Below are 17591 nucleotides of genomic sequence, written 5' to 3' on the forward strand. Positions count from 1 at the left end.
TTCGTTGTGAATCAGAATTTAAGAATTCGTGATTAGCCAATAAATTATTATATACAAGTGTCATCGAACTCCAACAATTATTTAATCATATTAGTGAGTTATACACTTGATTAACCCAATTTGGTTTGCACATTTTCTACACATATAGTGGGGTTAGGTCATTTTTGGCCTATAAACCAAAACGTTCCTACCCCCACGCCCTAGACCTTACCAAAAGTTACCGGGATGAGAAACACCAACACGTTGCTACAAAATAAAACACCCTCTTCCCTTTTGGTGATTGATGTATCCTTGTTCCACACATGCCCTCTCCAAATTACAAAACACCCCTCCTTTTTACTATTATTATTTTTGTGTCTAATTATGCATCAAAATATGACAATTCACATAAATTTTATTGGATGTTAGAGTAAATTAATTATGTGTTATAATTGCATAAAATTATATAAATTTGAATATACTTTTTTTTTATATGTCGATCTACAATCTAAAATTTAGATTGTGTAATTAATTGATGATATTAAATATTTCACATGAACAATTCATAGAAATAATGTATCTCTTTTCACATCTACAATTTTATGATGATGATATCGTTTTACTTAAATAATAAATAGATAATTAAAACTAAAATAAGAAGGTGCTAATTTACCAACACCGTTTGATTGTCACGTGGACCTATCTCGTTGGTTAAAGAGTTAAAAAAATAAAAACGAAATGCCTAATTTTATTTATTTTTTTCACGTCATTATTATTAATGTGCCCTTTTTTGCGTGTCTCTGTAGAAAAAATAAAAAAATATAAATGAATAAAAATAAATTAGGGAAAAGGGGAAAAAAAGGACTTTGGTTTTTGTTTTCTCTCTCATTCGCCTTTCCATTCTTTCGTTCTTTCTTTCATCTTCACATCGTCGTCGATTAATCCAAATCCCTCGTCGTTTCACTCAAAATCGGAAGTTACCGCCGCCGCCGTCGCAACCGGCGATTCTCAGCCACTACCTCCGCCTCACCTGCCTCATTCTAAATCTCACTTTTTAGCGTTTACCTATAAACCGTAAACTGATTTTTTTGCTCTGTTCCTCCGTTTTCCCTTATTTCGATTTCCGCCACCGGCGATTTCGTTTCCGGTGAGTCTATTGTTCGGAGGAAGAGGTGCGCACGATTATTAACCTGCGCACCGTCGGTTCATCGCGGTTCCTTTCCTTTCGGAGCCGAATTCCATAGAACTCTGTTTCGCTCTCTGTTTGGTGAAAGGTTAGAGCTGCGCTTATTCTCTTTCCTTTAATCGCTCTGTGCTCGCTTTCGATTCGTTCATTGCGTAGTGATTCGCTTTCGGAAATTAGGTTTTCCGATTGTCGATTTAGGTTTGTTTTTTTTCCCTCTGGTTAGGGGTTTTAGCGATATGCTTCGTTGAATTTGCTTGTTGATCCGTTGGTTTCCCTGCCTTGATTCTTTTTTCCGTTGATTTTGGGAGATTAACTTGTTTTTGATTTGGTGTTGATGGTTTTGTGCATTGCAAGGGTGTGGGTTTTAGCTGAATTCAGTTTTGACCGTTAGACACTGGTTTGAAGCTGTGCTTACACTCGTTGCTGAATGGGAGAATTTGTGAACTTTCTTTGATGTTGACAGGATTGATTTCTGCCTATAATAAGTTCAATTGAGTTTGCTTTGCCAGCTTCAAAATTGAATTTGAACTTGCCTTCCCTCTTGCCAGTTGCTTGGTGGCAGGAGGTGTGTGGAAAACTAATAGCACAGAGAGTTTAACTCACTCATAAACCATTTGCTTGCAATGATTTTCAGCTAAACTGTAATTTGTTTTTAAAAACTGTGCACCTTATTAGTTCTGTGAAAAGAAGAAATGTTCTTAAAAATTGTTGTAATGCATTTTCTCTTTGTCCTTATTACCTCGTGTTTTCTCTTTTGTGTATTGAAATTAACTTGCATTATTTCTGTAGTATACCTATGTTATGACTGCGTGTATCTGCTCCAGCTGAGCATAATTCAAGACCCTACTAAACATTTATCACTATTCTCCAGGTTTTTGGGAGACATCATAAACAAAAGCATCAAGCAATATATAGGACTAATTTGTTTACTATGATTAATCACTTTCACTGCGACGGAGATTGAAGTTAAGAAAATTTAAGTTAGTTATACATCACAGGATGGCTTTCTTTAGGAATTTTCTAAATGATAATGTCTCCCATAGCGTCATTGAAGATAAAGACCAAGAACAGAATGCTGATAGAGTACATAGATCAGTAGGTAATGAGTGTGTGGATGCAACGTCTGGTGAGAAGGAATTTGATATGAACATGGAGGCACAATACCAGAGTGATGGTGAGCCAGATGGGGTTAATGGAATGCAAAATGAAGCAACAACTGATGATGGAGTTGGTGAGAGAGAATCAAACTTAGAGACTACTGGTAGTAAAACAGCTATGGTTGGAGAGTGGGGTTCAACATTTTTTCAGGACTGCCGGCCTATGTGCCCTCAGGATGGTTCTGACTCTGGGCAGGAATCGAAAAGTGGATCAGAATATAGAAATGAAGATGGCTCTGAAGAAAATTCGTTTGATGGAAGAGGGGACAGATTAGACTCAGAGGATGATGAAGGACAAAATGAAGCAGGAAAAGCTCCAAGAGGCCAGTCTGATGTTCCTGCTGAGGAGATGTTGTCTGATGAATACTATGAGCAGGATGGGGAGGAGCAGAGTGATTCGCTGCATTACAAGGGGGCACATAAAGCAAGCGGGTTGAATTCATGGCCTCAACGGATGTCCAACAATGCCAACAGCACTGGGCGTAGGAGGTCTAGAATTGTAGATGATGGCGAAGATGATGACGGTGATAATGATGATGATGACGGTGATGCTGATTATGAGGAGGAGGATGAAGGAGATGGTATGTTAGCACTGCATTTGTATAACAATTTTTTCTTAGAAGGAAATGCTGCACTTAAAATAATTTCTTGTCGTTGTTACTTATTATGGTTTGTTATATACCCATGATGCATTTTTAATATCTTTTTGTCACTTATTGCAGAAGATGACCCAGATGATGCAGACTTTGAGCCTGCAGCAGGTGGTCGTGCTGCAAACAAGGTGCTTTGTTTTTCTTTTTTCCTTTTTGTGTGTGCGGTCATTCTTGCTACCCAGTTCTAACATTTTTTTTAATTAATTAAATTTTCATATATCTTGTTCCTTTTGGGGGACAAAGGGTTTATATATGTTATTTTGAGGTAAAAAATTGCTGTACTATTAGCTTTGAAGTTAACATATGTTTTTGTTCTGGTGAATTTCTAACTTATTATGCTGAACTGCTATTCCAGGATAAAGATTGGGAAGGTGAAGGCTCTGATGAAGATGATGACAGTGATGTAAATCTAGATGTTTCAGACGATGATGATGATGACGACGATGACGATTCTTACTATGCCAAAAAACCTAAGGCAAGGCAAAGAGGTAAAGTTGGACGAAGCATAAAGTCTAGTAGAGATCGCAAAACATATGCTTCGTCTGGTCGACAGAGAAGAGTTAAATCTTTTGAAGATGAGGAATCAACAGCAGATGATTCTGACAGTGATAGTGATGAGGATTTCAAGAGCGTAAAGAAGAGAGGAGCTCATGTCCGCAAGAATAATGGTCGCTCTTCTGCAGCCAGTAGTTTATCTTTGCGCAACAGTGAGGTTCGCACGTCTAGTAGATCAGTTAGGAAGGTATCATATGTTGAAAGCGAAGAAAGTGAAGAAGCTGATGAAGGGAAGAAGAAAAAGTCACAGAAGGTACAGCCTACATTTGACATATTTGAACATGGTTTTTGTCTATCTGATGTCTGTATTGTACTGTTAAATCTTTAGGTGTTATTAATGTACTAAAATCAGCATTGCACTGTCAATGTGATATCCTAGAGGTTACTTTAAACATTTAGTAGAATATTGTGAGGAAGTTATATGCTTCTTTGGAAAGGAATTTTTTGCAGAATTTGTTTTTTTAATATAAATAGAAAAAGGTTTTATTAGATAGAAAATACAGAAACACAAGCCTTCATGAATAGGTGTATTTTGCATAAGAATATTGTGCAACAAATTAAAAACGATGATAAAATTTGCCTTATTTACTTAGAGCTTACAGTGTTGCGACAAATCTACAATTTGCTTGTTTAAAATTTATTTATGGAAGATTGAGTATTTTAAGGGGTGCAGTTTAGAAATTGATGCTTTTATCCCATTCATATTGCTTTTTAAGTGAAAAAGAATGAATCCTTATTGTGGTTTGAAGAGGGTTACTTTTGTTGGCTTATGAATTTGAATGTTTTGTCTATAGAGAATGGTTTTTGGCCACTTTGATAACTATCCACATTAGTAAAAATTCAATTGGGGAAAAGTATTTTTATTTTATTACATTTTTAAAATTTTTTTATTTGAGGCGTGGTGGTGGAGAGATCTCAATTGTTAGGTTTTGTTGGCATATTATGGAGCTTAGTGTAAAGTGGCCAATTTCATTTGTTGTGGCTTTCATGATGGAGATTTGTCATTTACGCACTATACCACTTTTCCAGAAGAATTGATAAATTGTATGTCAAGTGGGTATATATCTTTGTTGTGTGCTTCACCGGCCCTTGTAAAAAATCTAGTTAATTGTATCTATCAAAGGTTCGACATACTCTGATCTACCCATGATGATTGCTGGATGAAAAGAGTTTTTGGTTCTTGAGCAAACTTATTATCTCTTTTACATTACTATGATTTCACCCTACTTACTTTACACTCCTGAATTATCTATATTGGTGTGATCTTTTTTATAGCATGCACCTTCGATGAAATTTTTTATGACAAGCTATTTTAATGGGATATGACTAGATATCTGGAATCTATATGGTGTAAAAGTTCCCAATCTTTATATAAGATTCCCTCTCAGACATGCTGAGAGTTTGGAAAGTTATGCTTTATAGATAATTCCTTTGATTGGCTTTTGCTCTTGTATAGAGGAACGCTTATCCTCTATCTTGTAATTTCCTACTCTATTTAATGAAATTCTTCTTTTATATATACACAAAATTGGCATGATCTTTTAGAATATTTTTCAGGAAGAGATTGAAGAGGATGATGGTGACTCTATTGAAAAAGTGCTTTGGCATCAGCCGAAGGGCATGGCTGAAGATGCTCAAAGGAATAATAGATCAACAGAGCCTGTTTTGATGAATCACTTGTTTGAGTCTGAAATTGATTGGAGCGAGATGGAATTCTTGATAAAATGGAAGGGCCAGTCGCATTTGCACTGTCAGTGGAAGTCTTTTGCTGAGCTGCAAAATGTATGAAATTTTTTCCTATAGTTTATTTTGTATTCTCTATAGTTTTGGTTCTATTAATCCTTCATCTTTCAGCATTCTTCTTCTATTACTACCTTTTTTCTTTTCCGGTTGAAATGTAATGCATTCTATTTGTGTGATATTACAGCTTAGTGGTTTCAAGAAGGTTTTGAATTATACTAAGAAGATAATGGAGGACATTAGATACAGGAAGACAATCTCAAGAGAGGAGGTAATATTTGCAGGAGGATATTTTAAGATACTATTCAATTATTGTTAGGGCACTATAGATAGTCAGATACTGCAATACTACAAAATCTTTTGCGGAAATTTATTTAGGGAAGTAGTTTATTTTATAACTCCATGTTGTTGTTGGAAGGTTGCTTCTGGTACAGTTGCCTTACGGGTTATTCTTATAATACCATTATTAGCACGTTGTAGTGAAATCTTCTTTGTGGAAGGGTCTATTCACTGGATTGTGCGAAGTGGCCGATCATCCATTATAAATTATTCTTGCCCTTTAATGTTGTTTTCATTTTTACTTTTATTTTTTTCACCTTAATTTCTTCAATTTATTTCTTTTTTGTATCTGCAACATGAGAGAGGCGTCTTGCATCTGGCCTCATCAATAATTCGTTGAAGCATGTAGACAATCTTTTTTATCTTTTAAGCTGTTGGGTTGGGGGGTTAACTTATGAATGAGTTTTTATTTAATTATATTTATTTTTAAAAGTGTTGACATTGTATGTTAATCTGTGTTCTAGCTCCATATAGTTTTGATGAAATTTTAGATAGCAACTAGGAACTTATATTTTAACTTATCTTCTAAGATGTCTTTGTGCATGTGCTTTTATCCAGGATTTTCTCTTAACATTTCCGCAAATACAAAAACAGTTAATTCGGTATTTTGGGTCAGTGTTTACTTTTTAATGGCTTCTTGGCTCCAAATGCAGATTGAGGTCAATGACGTGAGTAAGGAGATGGATTTAGATATTATTAAACAAAACAGTCAGGTTTGCTTTCCTGCAGTTCATGATTGTTATTGCTTTTGTAATCCCTTTTACTTGTTATGTTTGAAATATTCTTACTTTGAGCTTTGGAATTTCAGGTGGAAAGAATAATTTCAGATAGGATCATTAAAGATAATGGTGGCAATGTTATTCCTGAATACTTGGTCAAGTGGCAAGGATTATCCTATGCTGAAGCGACCTGGTACATTATACTACTGATTTTGTAATGCTTTTTTTCCCAGTTAGTTTTATCTGCATCCAGTTTCTTCATAATAGAAAGGAGGAAGGATTAAAATCTATGCATCATTGGTGCATTTCTTTTTACAACTTCATACCCCTATTGCATATGGAGTTGCTTTTTACAGTTGAATGTGGTTTAACTGTTATTAGGTATATTTTCACACTTAATTTGGTTTTGCTCAACTGATATTAGGGAAAAGGACACTGATATTGCTTTTGCTCAACATGCTATTGATGAATATAAGGTATTTCTCTCTCTCTCTCTCTCTCTCTCTCTCTCTCTCTCTCTCTCTCTCTCTCTCTCTCTCTCTCTCTCTCTAGGGCTGGGTATGCAACTATACAGAAATTAGTGTGGCATGTGTATAAGGAGTGTGACACACATGTTGAATGTTGGAACGGTAAAAACTAAACATGACTTTGGATGGGTATGATATAGCATGGATATTGCGCAAGTTATGATTTTGATTAATTCAAACAATTATGTGGTATGCTATATGGAAATGGAATGGCGTGTTGGGCAGTAAAAGGTGGACATAAGCATAAACTTAGTGTGGCTGAGATGAGGATGCTTTAGGAGACGAGTTACTATACTCGAATGGATAGAATAAGGAAGGAGGACATAAGAGAGAAAGTCAAAGTGGTGACTATTATTGAAAAGATTCCATTCGTCATGGTATCAATACTTAGTAGCACATTTTTTGAGCCGGTAGATACTTTGCTGATACATAGCAATTGGTAGTGAAACATTGACATTGGAATCAGTGTGTGTGTTCCCTTTAACTTCTCGTTAGGGTATCCTTGTGACTCTAATGTTGGACATATCACCAAAATCTAAATGCTTACATCTGATGTTAAGTTGTATTGTGTATTTCTGCCACCAATCCCCTTAAAACTACTAAACTAGGCTGTTAATAATGCTTGGTGACTACATTAGTGGATGATATGTCCCGGGTAGAGTATTCTTGGTGTATCTTCTAATATAAAACCACCCACTGGTGTAAGGCTGGACGGTGGTTGGTTTTATTGTGTTGCTTGGATGTCTTATCAGTTGTCTGCTTGTATACTTTACTGTGTACTAAATTTTTTGTTCTATCATATTTGAACAGGCTCGTGAAGCTGCAATGTCTGTTCAAGGAAAGACGGTAGATTCCCAGCGCAAGAAGAGCAAATGTTAGTATCAATTGCTGTTTGCATGTTTCAGTATTTTCTGCCCTACTCTTCCATTTTTTTCCAATGGAACCCTTGGCATTTCAATTGATCCTTGCTTTACAGTTGGCATGGTTGTTTGCACAGTGCTGTTTATTTTCTTATCATTCAGCTAGTACATATCTTTTATCCTCCTTGATTTGTTGGAAAAAAAGCATCAGTAGTCTGGTAAAATTTTGCTAATTTTTCTATGTTATTGCATAGCTTCTCTTTGTAGTTCTGAAGACTACTATAGCTGAAAATCATTAGCATAATATAGCACAAAGCTGCTATAATTCCCCCCACGGCCCCACCCCCTCCTCAAAAAAAAAAATCACATATCACAGGAGCAGTATCAGACATGATTAGTCTCTGTTTTTTAGTTTGCATATGTAATTTTCAAGGATAATATTTTCTGTATTCTTTTATTAAGGCATGAGGTTGAGTGTTTGATTTTCCTATATTTGGTCACTTTTTGTTTCTTTTAGGTGTTATGTATTCCTTTGTTTTCCTGATGGAGTGTTGTTATTTATTATCATTATTAATAACAGTACAATTATATCATGTAATATTACCTCTCTAAATTCTGATTTTCGAACTTCTACTTTATGGATGAATTGTGTAGTAAGTCTGCGGAAGCTTGAGGAACAACCCGAATGGTTGAGGGGTGGAAAGCTCCGTGATTATCAGCTTGAGGGTCTGAATTTTCTTGTTAACAGGTTTGCATGTTTGTAGGTTTACATAGGATATGCTTGTCCTTTTTGCGTTCTGAATCTATCTATTCTATTTTGCAGCTGGAGAAATGATACGAATGTCATTTTAGCTGATGAAATGGGTCTTGGTAAAACTGTTCAGTCAGTTTCAATGCTTGGTTTTCTACAGGTACCGTATCTTCTCTGTTAGGTTACAAATACACTTGCAGAATGTTAAATTAATCCACTTGTTTCTTTATACAGAATGCCCAGCAAATCCATGGCCCTTTTCTTGTAGTTGTACCACTGTCTACTTTATCAAACTGGGCCAAAGAATTCAGGAAGTGGCTTCCTGATATGAATATCATTATATATGTTGGAACTCGTGCAAGTCGAGAGGTGAGGCATATATGTGTGAATTTTGGTTTATATGGGAATGAAGTATTATGTTCTGTCATATATGTTAGTATATTATAAGTAGATTTATCAGCCTGGCTAAGTATGCTAACTGCCAAGTGAGTAACATCAAAAGGAATCTTGCACTGACTTAGTTATGAACATTTTTATGTAGCTTATATTGTGAATTTTCTTGAATCTGCATGCTTCTGTGTTTTCGTCCTAGTATTTTTTATTATCTTGCTTGATGTTAGAGAAGATAAGTAAGCTATCTTTTATGTTGTATTACGGTGTTATTGTAATCAATCTTGATTTTTTCTGTGTTGTGATAGGTTTGTCAACAATATGAATTTTACAATGATAAAAAGCCTGGAAAACCTATTAAGTTCAATGCGCTGTTGACTACATATGAAGTAGTTTTGAAAGACAAGGTTGTTCTCTCCAAGATCAGATGGAGTTATCTGATGGTAGATGAGGCTCATAGACTAAAAAATAGTGAGGCGCAGCTATATACAACACTTTCAGTATGTAACTTCTCACTTAATGTTATTGTTAAGTAGTTCTTATGATACTGAGGTCCATCTCCTTCTTATGATGGTTTGTGTTTTCTATTATGTTTTAGGAATTTAGCACCAAGAACAAGTTACTTATCACTGGAACTCCTCTACAGAACAGTGTTGAAGAACTATGGTATTAATAACAGTTTCCTTTTATGTTATGCTTGTCGAAATGGAATTTTCGTTTTCCTGGATTTGTATGATTTATTGATGTTCATGTTCAGATAATTGTCAGAAAAATGTTGATTGCACATTATATTTAGATTATCCTTCAGCCAGTCAGATGCTTGATGCCTGATTAGCTGAGTCGTCCATGATTGTTGGTTTATTGTCATATCACGTCCACTTGTCTGGGTTGTTTTTTGCCTTTTCTTTTTCCCTTTTTTTTTTCCTAAGTAGGTTCTGTTATTTTGTTTGTAATTTCTTTTTTTCCTTCTTGTCTGGGTACTAATACCCTTCCCCTTATTCCTTGTTTATAGGGCTTTGCTGCACTTCCTTGATCCTGACAAGTTCAGTAGCAAGGATGATTTCGTACAGAACTATAAGAATCTGAGTTCTTTCAATGAGAATGAGGTATAAGTTGTCACCAATACCCTGATCTTTCATATTAATTATTTTTTCTGGTTTTGATATTACGCTTAGTGTAATTCACTGTTGATATATTACTTTATCATTAGCTTGCAAATCTTCATATGGAATTGAGGCCTCACATACTGCGAAGAGTTATCAAAGATGTCGAGAAATCGTTACCCCCTAAAATTGAACGTATCCTTAGGGTTGAAATGTCTCCTCTTCAGAAACAGTAAGTGGAAATTTTAGTTTGGGGAAGATTTTTGTGTTTGAAAGTTATTCCTGTAAGTTACCTTCTAAGTTTCTGCTGGTGTTTCCATTCTTGTAGGTATTATAAGTGGATTTTGGAGCGCAATTTTCATGATTTGAACAAAGGAGTTCGCGGGAATCAGGTTGTAATTCTTCTACTGATTCTATCACAGCAAAATTTGTAAATAAACCTACATTTATCCTAAATCCATTCTTAGCATTGATGTTTTAGATAGACTGGGCTGTAAAATGTCAGTACTGTCCTTGTTATAAATATTGTCTATATTCATTTTCATTTTTTTTAATATAATGCTTTTACTTGGATTTCATGTGTGGTTTCTTGATTCCATTCACCATTCATTCTTATAGGTAATAAGCTGAGCTGTTGGGGTTTCTTTTATTATTTAGAAGTTATATTTCTTTCATTTAATGAAAAATAGGTGGTGGATGGACATGCATTAACATTTACAGTGTGTCAATAAGATAAAATATCTTTCTTTTTAAACTGTAATACAATGCTATTGGAGTGGAAGAATCTAGAAAATGTTGATCTCTATATTGCCAGTTGAACTGAAAAATTTTCTTGTTTGTGTCCACTGTTGAATTGAGAGGATTGATTTTATATTGCATATATATACGTCTGAATATTTTTCTCCTTATCTTCATTACTAAATTCAGTTGTATTCTGTTTCTTCTATGTTTCAGGTTTCCCTTCTAAATATTGTAGTGGAATTAAAGAAATGCTGTAACCATCCCTTCCTGTTTGAAAGTGCTGACCATGGCTATGGTGGGGACTCTGGAAGTAGTGACAACAGTAAGCGAGAGAGAATTGTCTTTAGCAGTGGCAAGCTTGTCATACTTGACAAGCTACTTGTCAGATTGCATGAAACCAAGCATCGTGTTCTGATTTTCTCTCAGGTTTGTTTGTTGAAATTGATGTGGACTTGCTTGTTAGATGGCTTTCGGAAGCTTCTAGCTCACAATTTTACATTGTACTACTACTGTCGTTTATTACTGAGGTTGCACACACTCTTTTAAGTTCGGTTGAAATAATCGTAAAGGGTGAATCTAGTTTTAGGTGTTTTGGAGATTGTCTATTGTTGTTTACACATGCAATTTGTAAGACTGTAACTATCCTTTTTTGCTTTAATTTGCAAACATATATAAAATGCTTTAAGAATTGGTTCATCAATTACTGAGTTATCATAGGTGTAATGCAGATGGTCAGGATGTTGGATATACTCGCAGAGTATATGTCGTTACGCGGGTTTCAATTTCAGAGACTTGATGGCAGTACAAAAGCTGAGCTTCGTCAGCAGGCAATGGATCACTTTAATGCACCTGGAAGTGAGGATTTTTGTTTCCTCCTTTCAACACGTGCAGGAGGTCTGGGTATCAACCTTGCAACTGCAGATACTGTCATTATATTTGATTCAGATTGGAACCCTCAAAATGATCTGCAGGTAGATAACTCATCTGGTTCATTATTAATCAACAAAGAATAATGGGTACTTACAGATTGCTGCGTGTCTTACAGGCAATGAGTAGAGCTCATAGAATTGGCCAACAAGAAGTTGTGAACATATATAGATTTGTGACAAGCAAAAGTGTTGAGGAGGATATTTTGGAACGTGCCAAAAAGAAGATGGTATATTCAGAGCTATTGGATATCCAACTTTTATCTCGTCTTCTAAAATATCTTTGCTCCCTGACCTTTCAATTATATTTGCTTTTACGTGAATATCATATATCTGCCTGGTTATTGACAATGCCATATGGGTAACATTTTACATTTTCTTTTTCATGTGAATGTGTTCTATAGGTTCTTGACCACTTGGTCATACAAAAATTAAATGCAGAGGGTAGACTGGAGAAGAAAGAAGCAAAAAAAGGAGGATGCTTTTTTGACAAAGTAAGGGCATTGTGAAATCTTTCTACTTCTACCTATTTTTGTCACCCTCTATCAAGTCTTAGTACATAATTTTAAAAAATGAAACTACTGGTTGATACCATATTTGTATAAATTGTGGATTCAATTCAATTTTCGTTTTAGTTTGTATTTAATTACAATATCAATTGTTTTGTTTTTTACATGACAGAATGAGCTATCCAAAATATTACGATTTGGAGCAGAGGAGCTTTTTAAGGAAGAAAGAAATGACGAAGAAAGCAAGAAACGACTCTTAAGTTTGGATATAGATGAGATTCTTGAAAGAGCAGAGAAGGTTGAAGAGAAGGAAGCTGAGGGAGAACAAGGAAATGAATTATTAAGTGCATTTAAGGCAAGATATTTGGATGGGACTCTGGATATTTTTTTGCTCAACTTTCATATAATTCTTTTTGATTTCATAAAGGGTTAAAATCATTCTACAGGTTGGTAAATTGCTTAGGTATTTCAACTGTTTAATTTTCTTGTTTCCAGGTGGCCAATTTTTGTAACGATGAAGATGATGAAAGCTTTTGGAGTCGTTGGATTAAGCCCGATGCTATAGTCCAAGCAGAGGTTTGATCCTGTTCTTCTCCATGGATATATTTTTCTTCAAAAGAAATATGCTTCCTTTAAAAATGGGTTTATTTATTCTTTAGATGTTTCTTGTTGAGTTTTGAGGATTATATATACCTCCATGGTTATATTTTTCTATTTCCTTTTTTAGGATGCTCTTGCTCCGCGTTCTGCAAGGAATATTAAAAGCTATGCAGAGGATAATCAATCTGAAAGAAGTAATAAAAGAAAAAAGAAGGATCCTGAACCACCTGAACGAGCTCAGAAACGCCGGAAAGCAGAGTACTCAGCTCCTGCAGTACCAATGATTGATGGAGCATCTGCCCAAGTGAGAAATTGGTCATATGGGAATTTATCTAAAAGAGATGCACTCCGTTTTTCTCGTTCAGTAAGATTCAATGACTCAGTTTTCAATAATTTCTAAGCAAAGTCTGTTGCATTTGGTGTGCCCCAATGGTTGAGGACCCTCTTGTATTTACATGATAAGTATGTTGATAATTTTAAGCAGTTAAGGCAAATCAGTCTCATGCTAAAGAAATGGCTAGTTATACACTGTAGGATCATCAGTTAAACTTTATGCATTTCCACTGTAAAATGAGTGGAGGTAGGGCTGTAGGGGTGTAGATGCTCAGAAGGAAACTAGATTGCTGGAGCCTTTACTTGTCCTGAGGATATGATGATGTGAGGCTCGAATTTTTTACTTAGTAGCTTGTTGTGGCTGCTGGCGCCAAACTAAACTTTGGTCGGAGTTTGGGTAATGGGTAGTTATTTGCATGCAATTTAGCAGAGATAAAGCACATTCTATTTCCTGTGTGTGAATCTGAAACAATTGATGTTTGGTTTTCATTTCCTTCCATGAATTGTATAAGGAAGTCATTAAAATGCATCTGGAAAGTATCTGCCTTGTTTGTGTAGTTTGCTACACTTGTTTCATTGATGGTATTTTATATGATCACCTGTATTTGTTTCTTGACATCTATTGTAGCGGAGTATTTTGTTGGCATTTTGAAGTTGGGGTAGGGATGGGTTGTATGTCTTGTATGCTTGTAAGTGCTTGGCTATGTATCTGTCCGTCCTTGCTGTTTTTGTACATGTGTAATGTATGTGCTCCGTGTTAGTTTCTTTGCGCTTAATATTTTGTATGTTCTACCCAATAAAATGACCAGGTTATGAAATATGGGAATGAGAGCCAAATTGACTTGATTGTTGCTGAGGTTGGTGGTGCACTTGGAGCTGCTTCACTTGAAGCACAGTGTGAACTCTTCAATGCTCTAATTGAGGGTTGTACAGAGGCAGCAGAACTTGGCAGTCTGGATCCAAAGGTTGTTTATATATATTTTCTATACAAATTTATTTTATTTATTTATTTACCTAATTTCCTTTGATACTTATACCGTCTAGTATTGCAACCAGGGGCCTTTGCTGGATTTTTTCGGTGTCCCAGTGAAGGCGAATGATCTACTTGCCCGTGTCCAGCAACTTCAACTCCTAGCAAAGCGCATTAGTCGGTATGAAGATCCCATTCAACAGTTCCGTATTTTATCATATCTCAAGCCTTCAAACTGGTCGAAAGGTTGTGGATGGAACCAAAGTATGTCTATCCTCTGTAGTTTGTATTGTGCATTCCAATGGGTTACTTGTTTGTTGCTTTTGTTGACTCTATCTTGTTCATGGACAGTTGATGATGCAAGATTGCTTCTTGGAATACATTTTCATGGATTTGGTAATTGGGAAAAGATTAGATTAGATGAACGGCTTGGTCTTAACAAAAAAATTGCACCAGCAGAACTCCAACACCATGAAACTTTCTTGCCACGAGCTCCAAATTTGAGAGATCGCGCAAATGCCCTTTTGGAGCAGGTCTGCTATTTCTTCAATTATAATCTCAGCATTATGTTCTTTTGCTTTCTCTATATGCAGTATGTATAGCTGGAAAATCTTTTAAGGGATCTTAAACTTGTTCCTTTCATCTCTATATGCAGTATGCTCTTTTCCACTATCATTCTTTCTCTCAATTTCAGTAAATACTTGATGCTTGCATGCCCAATAATATAGGTTTATACTCGAAACAAATAAATAGGAGGCATAGAAGCAACACTTAGAGCAAGGAGGTCTTAATGGGATTGGAGGGCTGGAAAGTAGTGGCACGAGAATGGAATTTGGTTTAGGGGATTAGGGAATGAGTATAAAAGGAGGCATGTGGGGATGGAGATGGGGGGAAGGAGTGAAAGCATGGGACTGGCACGGTTTGAGTGTTGACTTGGAAGGGAGGAAAAACTTCTTTAAAGTGTGAATTGACTTTCTTTCTATTCATCAAATGTACTTTCTATGTATATAATCAAGTTGATAGTCTTTTCTTGTTTGTGTCTTTATAAGATCTCTTGAATCCTCTCCCTTTTCAATATTTATGACGTTGAATGTGCAGTGCTTTTCAGTTGTTTCTTTGGTAGTTTGGTTCTTCATTGTTGATTGATGCTTCAACTTATTCTGTAATCAATTTTATTGCTTGTGACCTGCTGTGATGTTTTCATTCTTCTTTCTGTCTAGGAACTTGCTGTTCTTGGTGTGAAAAATGCTAATACCAGGGCTGGACGGAAACCTTCCAAGAAAGAAAGAGAACATATGATGAACAACACGCCACTGTTGCGTGGGCAGGAGAAGAAGAAAATGGGTTCTGCTAAAGTCAATGTCCCAATGAGAAAGGATAGACCTCAGAGACCGCAGAAGGTTGAACCTATAGTAAAAGAGGAGGGCGAAATGTCAGATGACGAGGAAGTATATGAGCAGTTCAAGGAAGTAAAGTGGATGGAATGGTGTCAAGATGTGATGGTTGAAGAAATGAAAACTTTGAAACGGCTTCACAGGTTGCAGACAACCAGTGCAAATCTTCCAAAGGAAAAGGTATATCTTTAGCAGGATTACGTCTTTCCTCTTGTTATGTACATTTCAAATATGTTGTCTCTATTTACTTTTCGCCCATCAACTTTTAGGTGCTTTCAAAAATACGTAACTATTTACAACAACTTGGGCGAAGGATAGATGAAATTGTCATTGATCATGAAGAAGAGCCATATAAGCAAGATAGTAAGTTCTTTTTCCCTGTTGAAATTGAGTTTATTCATTTCAATGAGAAGATACTGTTCTTTGTATGTCTCTGGATCCTTTTTTTTTGCGCCTGGTCTCGTATTTCCCTCTTAAGGACAAGTATTGGCCTGTCTAGATCCCTATTAAAATTTATACTTTCTTGCCGATTTACAGGAATGACTGTTCGGCTGTGGAAATATGTCTCCACCTTTTCCCATCTTTCAGGGGAGAGGCTTCATCAAATATATTCCAAACTTAAACAGGAGCAACAAGATGAGGCAGGGGTTGGCCCCTCAAATGCCAATGGTTCAGCATCTCTTTCATTTGGCAGAAATGGAAACCCATTTGCTCACCAACTGGAGAGGCCAAGAAGATTCAAAAATGTTACAACCTACCAAATGCCAGAACCAGTTAATAGTACAGGGAAATCTGAGGCATGGAAACGAAGAAGAAGAGCTGAAAGTGAGGACCATTTCCAGGGTCAGCCACCACCTCAAAGAACCATGAGCAACGGTATTCGTGTCACTGATCCTAGTGCACTTGGTATCCTTGGTGCTGGACCATCTGACAAACGTTTTGCCGGTGAGAAACCGTTTAGGGCACAACCTGGTGGGGGCTTTCCTTCAAGGCAAGGCTTCTCTTCAGGTATAAAGTAGCTAGCTTTTTGGGTTCAATGTGGCTGGTTCTTTGAGTGTAGGCAGCTAGCTTTCACTCAACATGCACACAGCTTCAGCTATTGTATATTCTCTGGAATTTTTTTTCCACCCATGGGAATAAGAGCTTGCAGATCCATTTTTGGTGTCCTTTGGTGGGTCTGAGAAATATCCCAGCATATGGGATTTCCATCCTTGAAACACGTGGCTGAAGCCGATGAAGATCTGGCGCAAGATGAAATTGAGTCTTGCAGAGTTTCTTTGTTTTTCTACTTTCAGTTACTACCCTCTTGTGAAGATGAGCCAATCAAAGTGTTTAGAAAGCAAAAATCTTGAATAGAACAAAGAATATTACCCACTTGCTATAGACATACTTAGGAAAGTGTACATTGTCAGTTTTGCAATTTCATTGAACTTAACTGCTCACTCCATAAAGTATTTTAGTTGATGCCGACAGAAGTGTATTTGATTTTGTGGTAATTATTAAAATCTCAAGATTTTGTAGCTCTTTCAAGTGAATGAAAATTAAACTAGGCTTCTTCCCTAGTTGCTACTTTTCTCGCTTTTAGTCAGAGGGATTTTGGTGCTTTTCCTGTAATTCATAAAACGCATGTACCTAGGTGATTCGTAATACATGTTCCTCATGTCTAGCAAATTTCTGTTTCTGACTTTCTGTTGGATATTTTTTTCCCCCTGTTGGTCTGACAAGCTATCATCAAGGTAGTTGTTTTGCCGTAGGATACTGTGAACCTTGATTTGAGTTGCAAGCTTGTGAGTTGTGGACTTGTGGAATATATTATGTTGTAATATATTTAGAATACACATACTGATTGACTACAGGTAGTTGTTTGATGTTTAAGTTAATAGAATTTGACAGGAGGTATTGAAGTTAAAATGAATTGGTTTCTTGTTAAACATTGTTAGATTTGATAAATTAAAACTAGTTTTACCATAAAGTATTTGACAAAACTTATCCCCGTCCCTCTTTTTCCTCAGTTGCTGGAAATATTTTTTGCATTGTATAACTAATCCAACGTAGAATGTGATGCATCTCTTATATGTATAAATATTTCTTTATGAGAATTTAGACTCCATAGAAATTATTATCACTTCTATAAAGTACAAAGGAAAAAATCCTCTAAA

General features: G+C 36.0%; 1 protein-coding gene across 4 annotated transcripts; it reads left to right on the top strand.

Annotated features, from left to right (window-relative positions):
- Window positions 1–778: 778 nt before the first annotated feature.
- On the top strand, window positions 779–17001 carry LOC112764407 (protein CHROMATIN REMODELING 5). 4 transcript variants are annotated; one of them, XM_025809977.3, is made up of 31 exons: window positions 779–1253; window positions 2037–2903; window positions 3045–3103; window positions 3331–3783; window positions 5076–5312; window positions 5458–5541; window positions 6263–6322; window positions 6418–6521; window positions 6753–6804; window positions 7666–7729; window positions 8370–8463; window positions 8539–8626; window positions 8701–8835; window positions 9165–9356; window positions 9455–9522; window positions 9869–9962; window positions 10067–10191; window positions 10288–10351; window positions 10914–11126; window positions 11429–11671; window positions 11746–11856; window positions 12031–12120; window positions 12308–12490; window positions 12631–12711; window positions 12863–13099; window positions 13878–14033; window positions 14113–14302; window positions 14390–14571; window positions 15259–15612; window positions 15702–15795; window positions 15970–17001. In XM_025809977.3, the coding sequence occupies exons 2-31, from the start codon at window positions 2165–2167 to the stop codon at window positions 16449–16451; spliced, it is 5328 nt and encodes a 1775-aa protein (XP_025665762.1). In that variant the 5' UTR covers window positions 779–1253; window positions 2037–2164; the 3' UTR covers window positions 16452–17001. The 4 variants fall into 4 exon arrangements, with proteins under 4 accessions (XP_025665762.1, XP_025665764.1, XP_025665763.1 ...); XM_025809979.3 differs by having other exon boundaries at window positions 14125–14302; XM_025809978.3 differs by having other exon boundaries at window positions 5088–5312.
- The last annotated feature ends 590 nt before the right edge of the window (window positions 17002–17591 follow it).

Source organism: Arachis hypogaea, chromosome 17 (genome assembly GCF_003086295.3).
Source record: "Arachis hypogaea cultivar Tifrunner chromosome 17, arahy.Tifrunner.gnm2.J5K5, whole genome shotgun sequence".
Taxonomy (NCBI): Eukaryota; Viridiplantae; Streptophyta; class Magnoliopsida; order Fabales; family Fabaceae; genus Arachis; species Arachis hypogaea.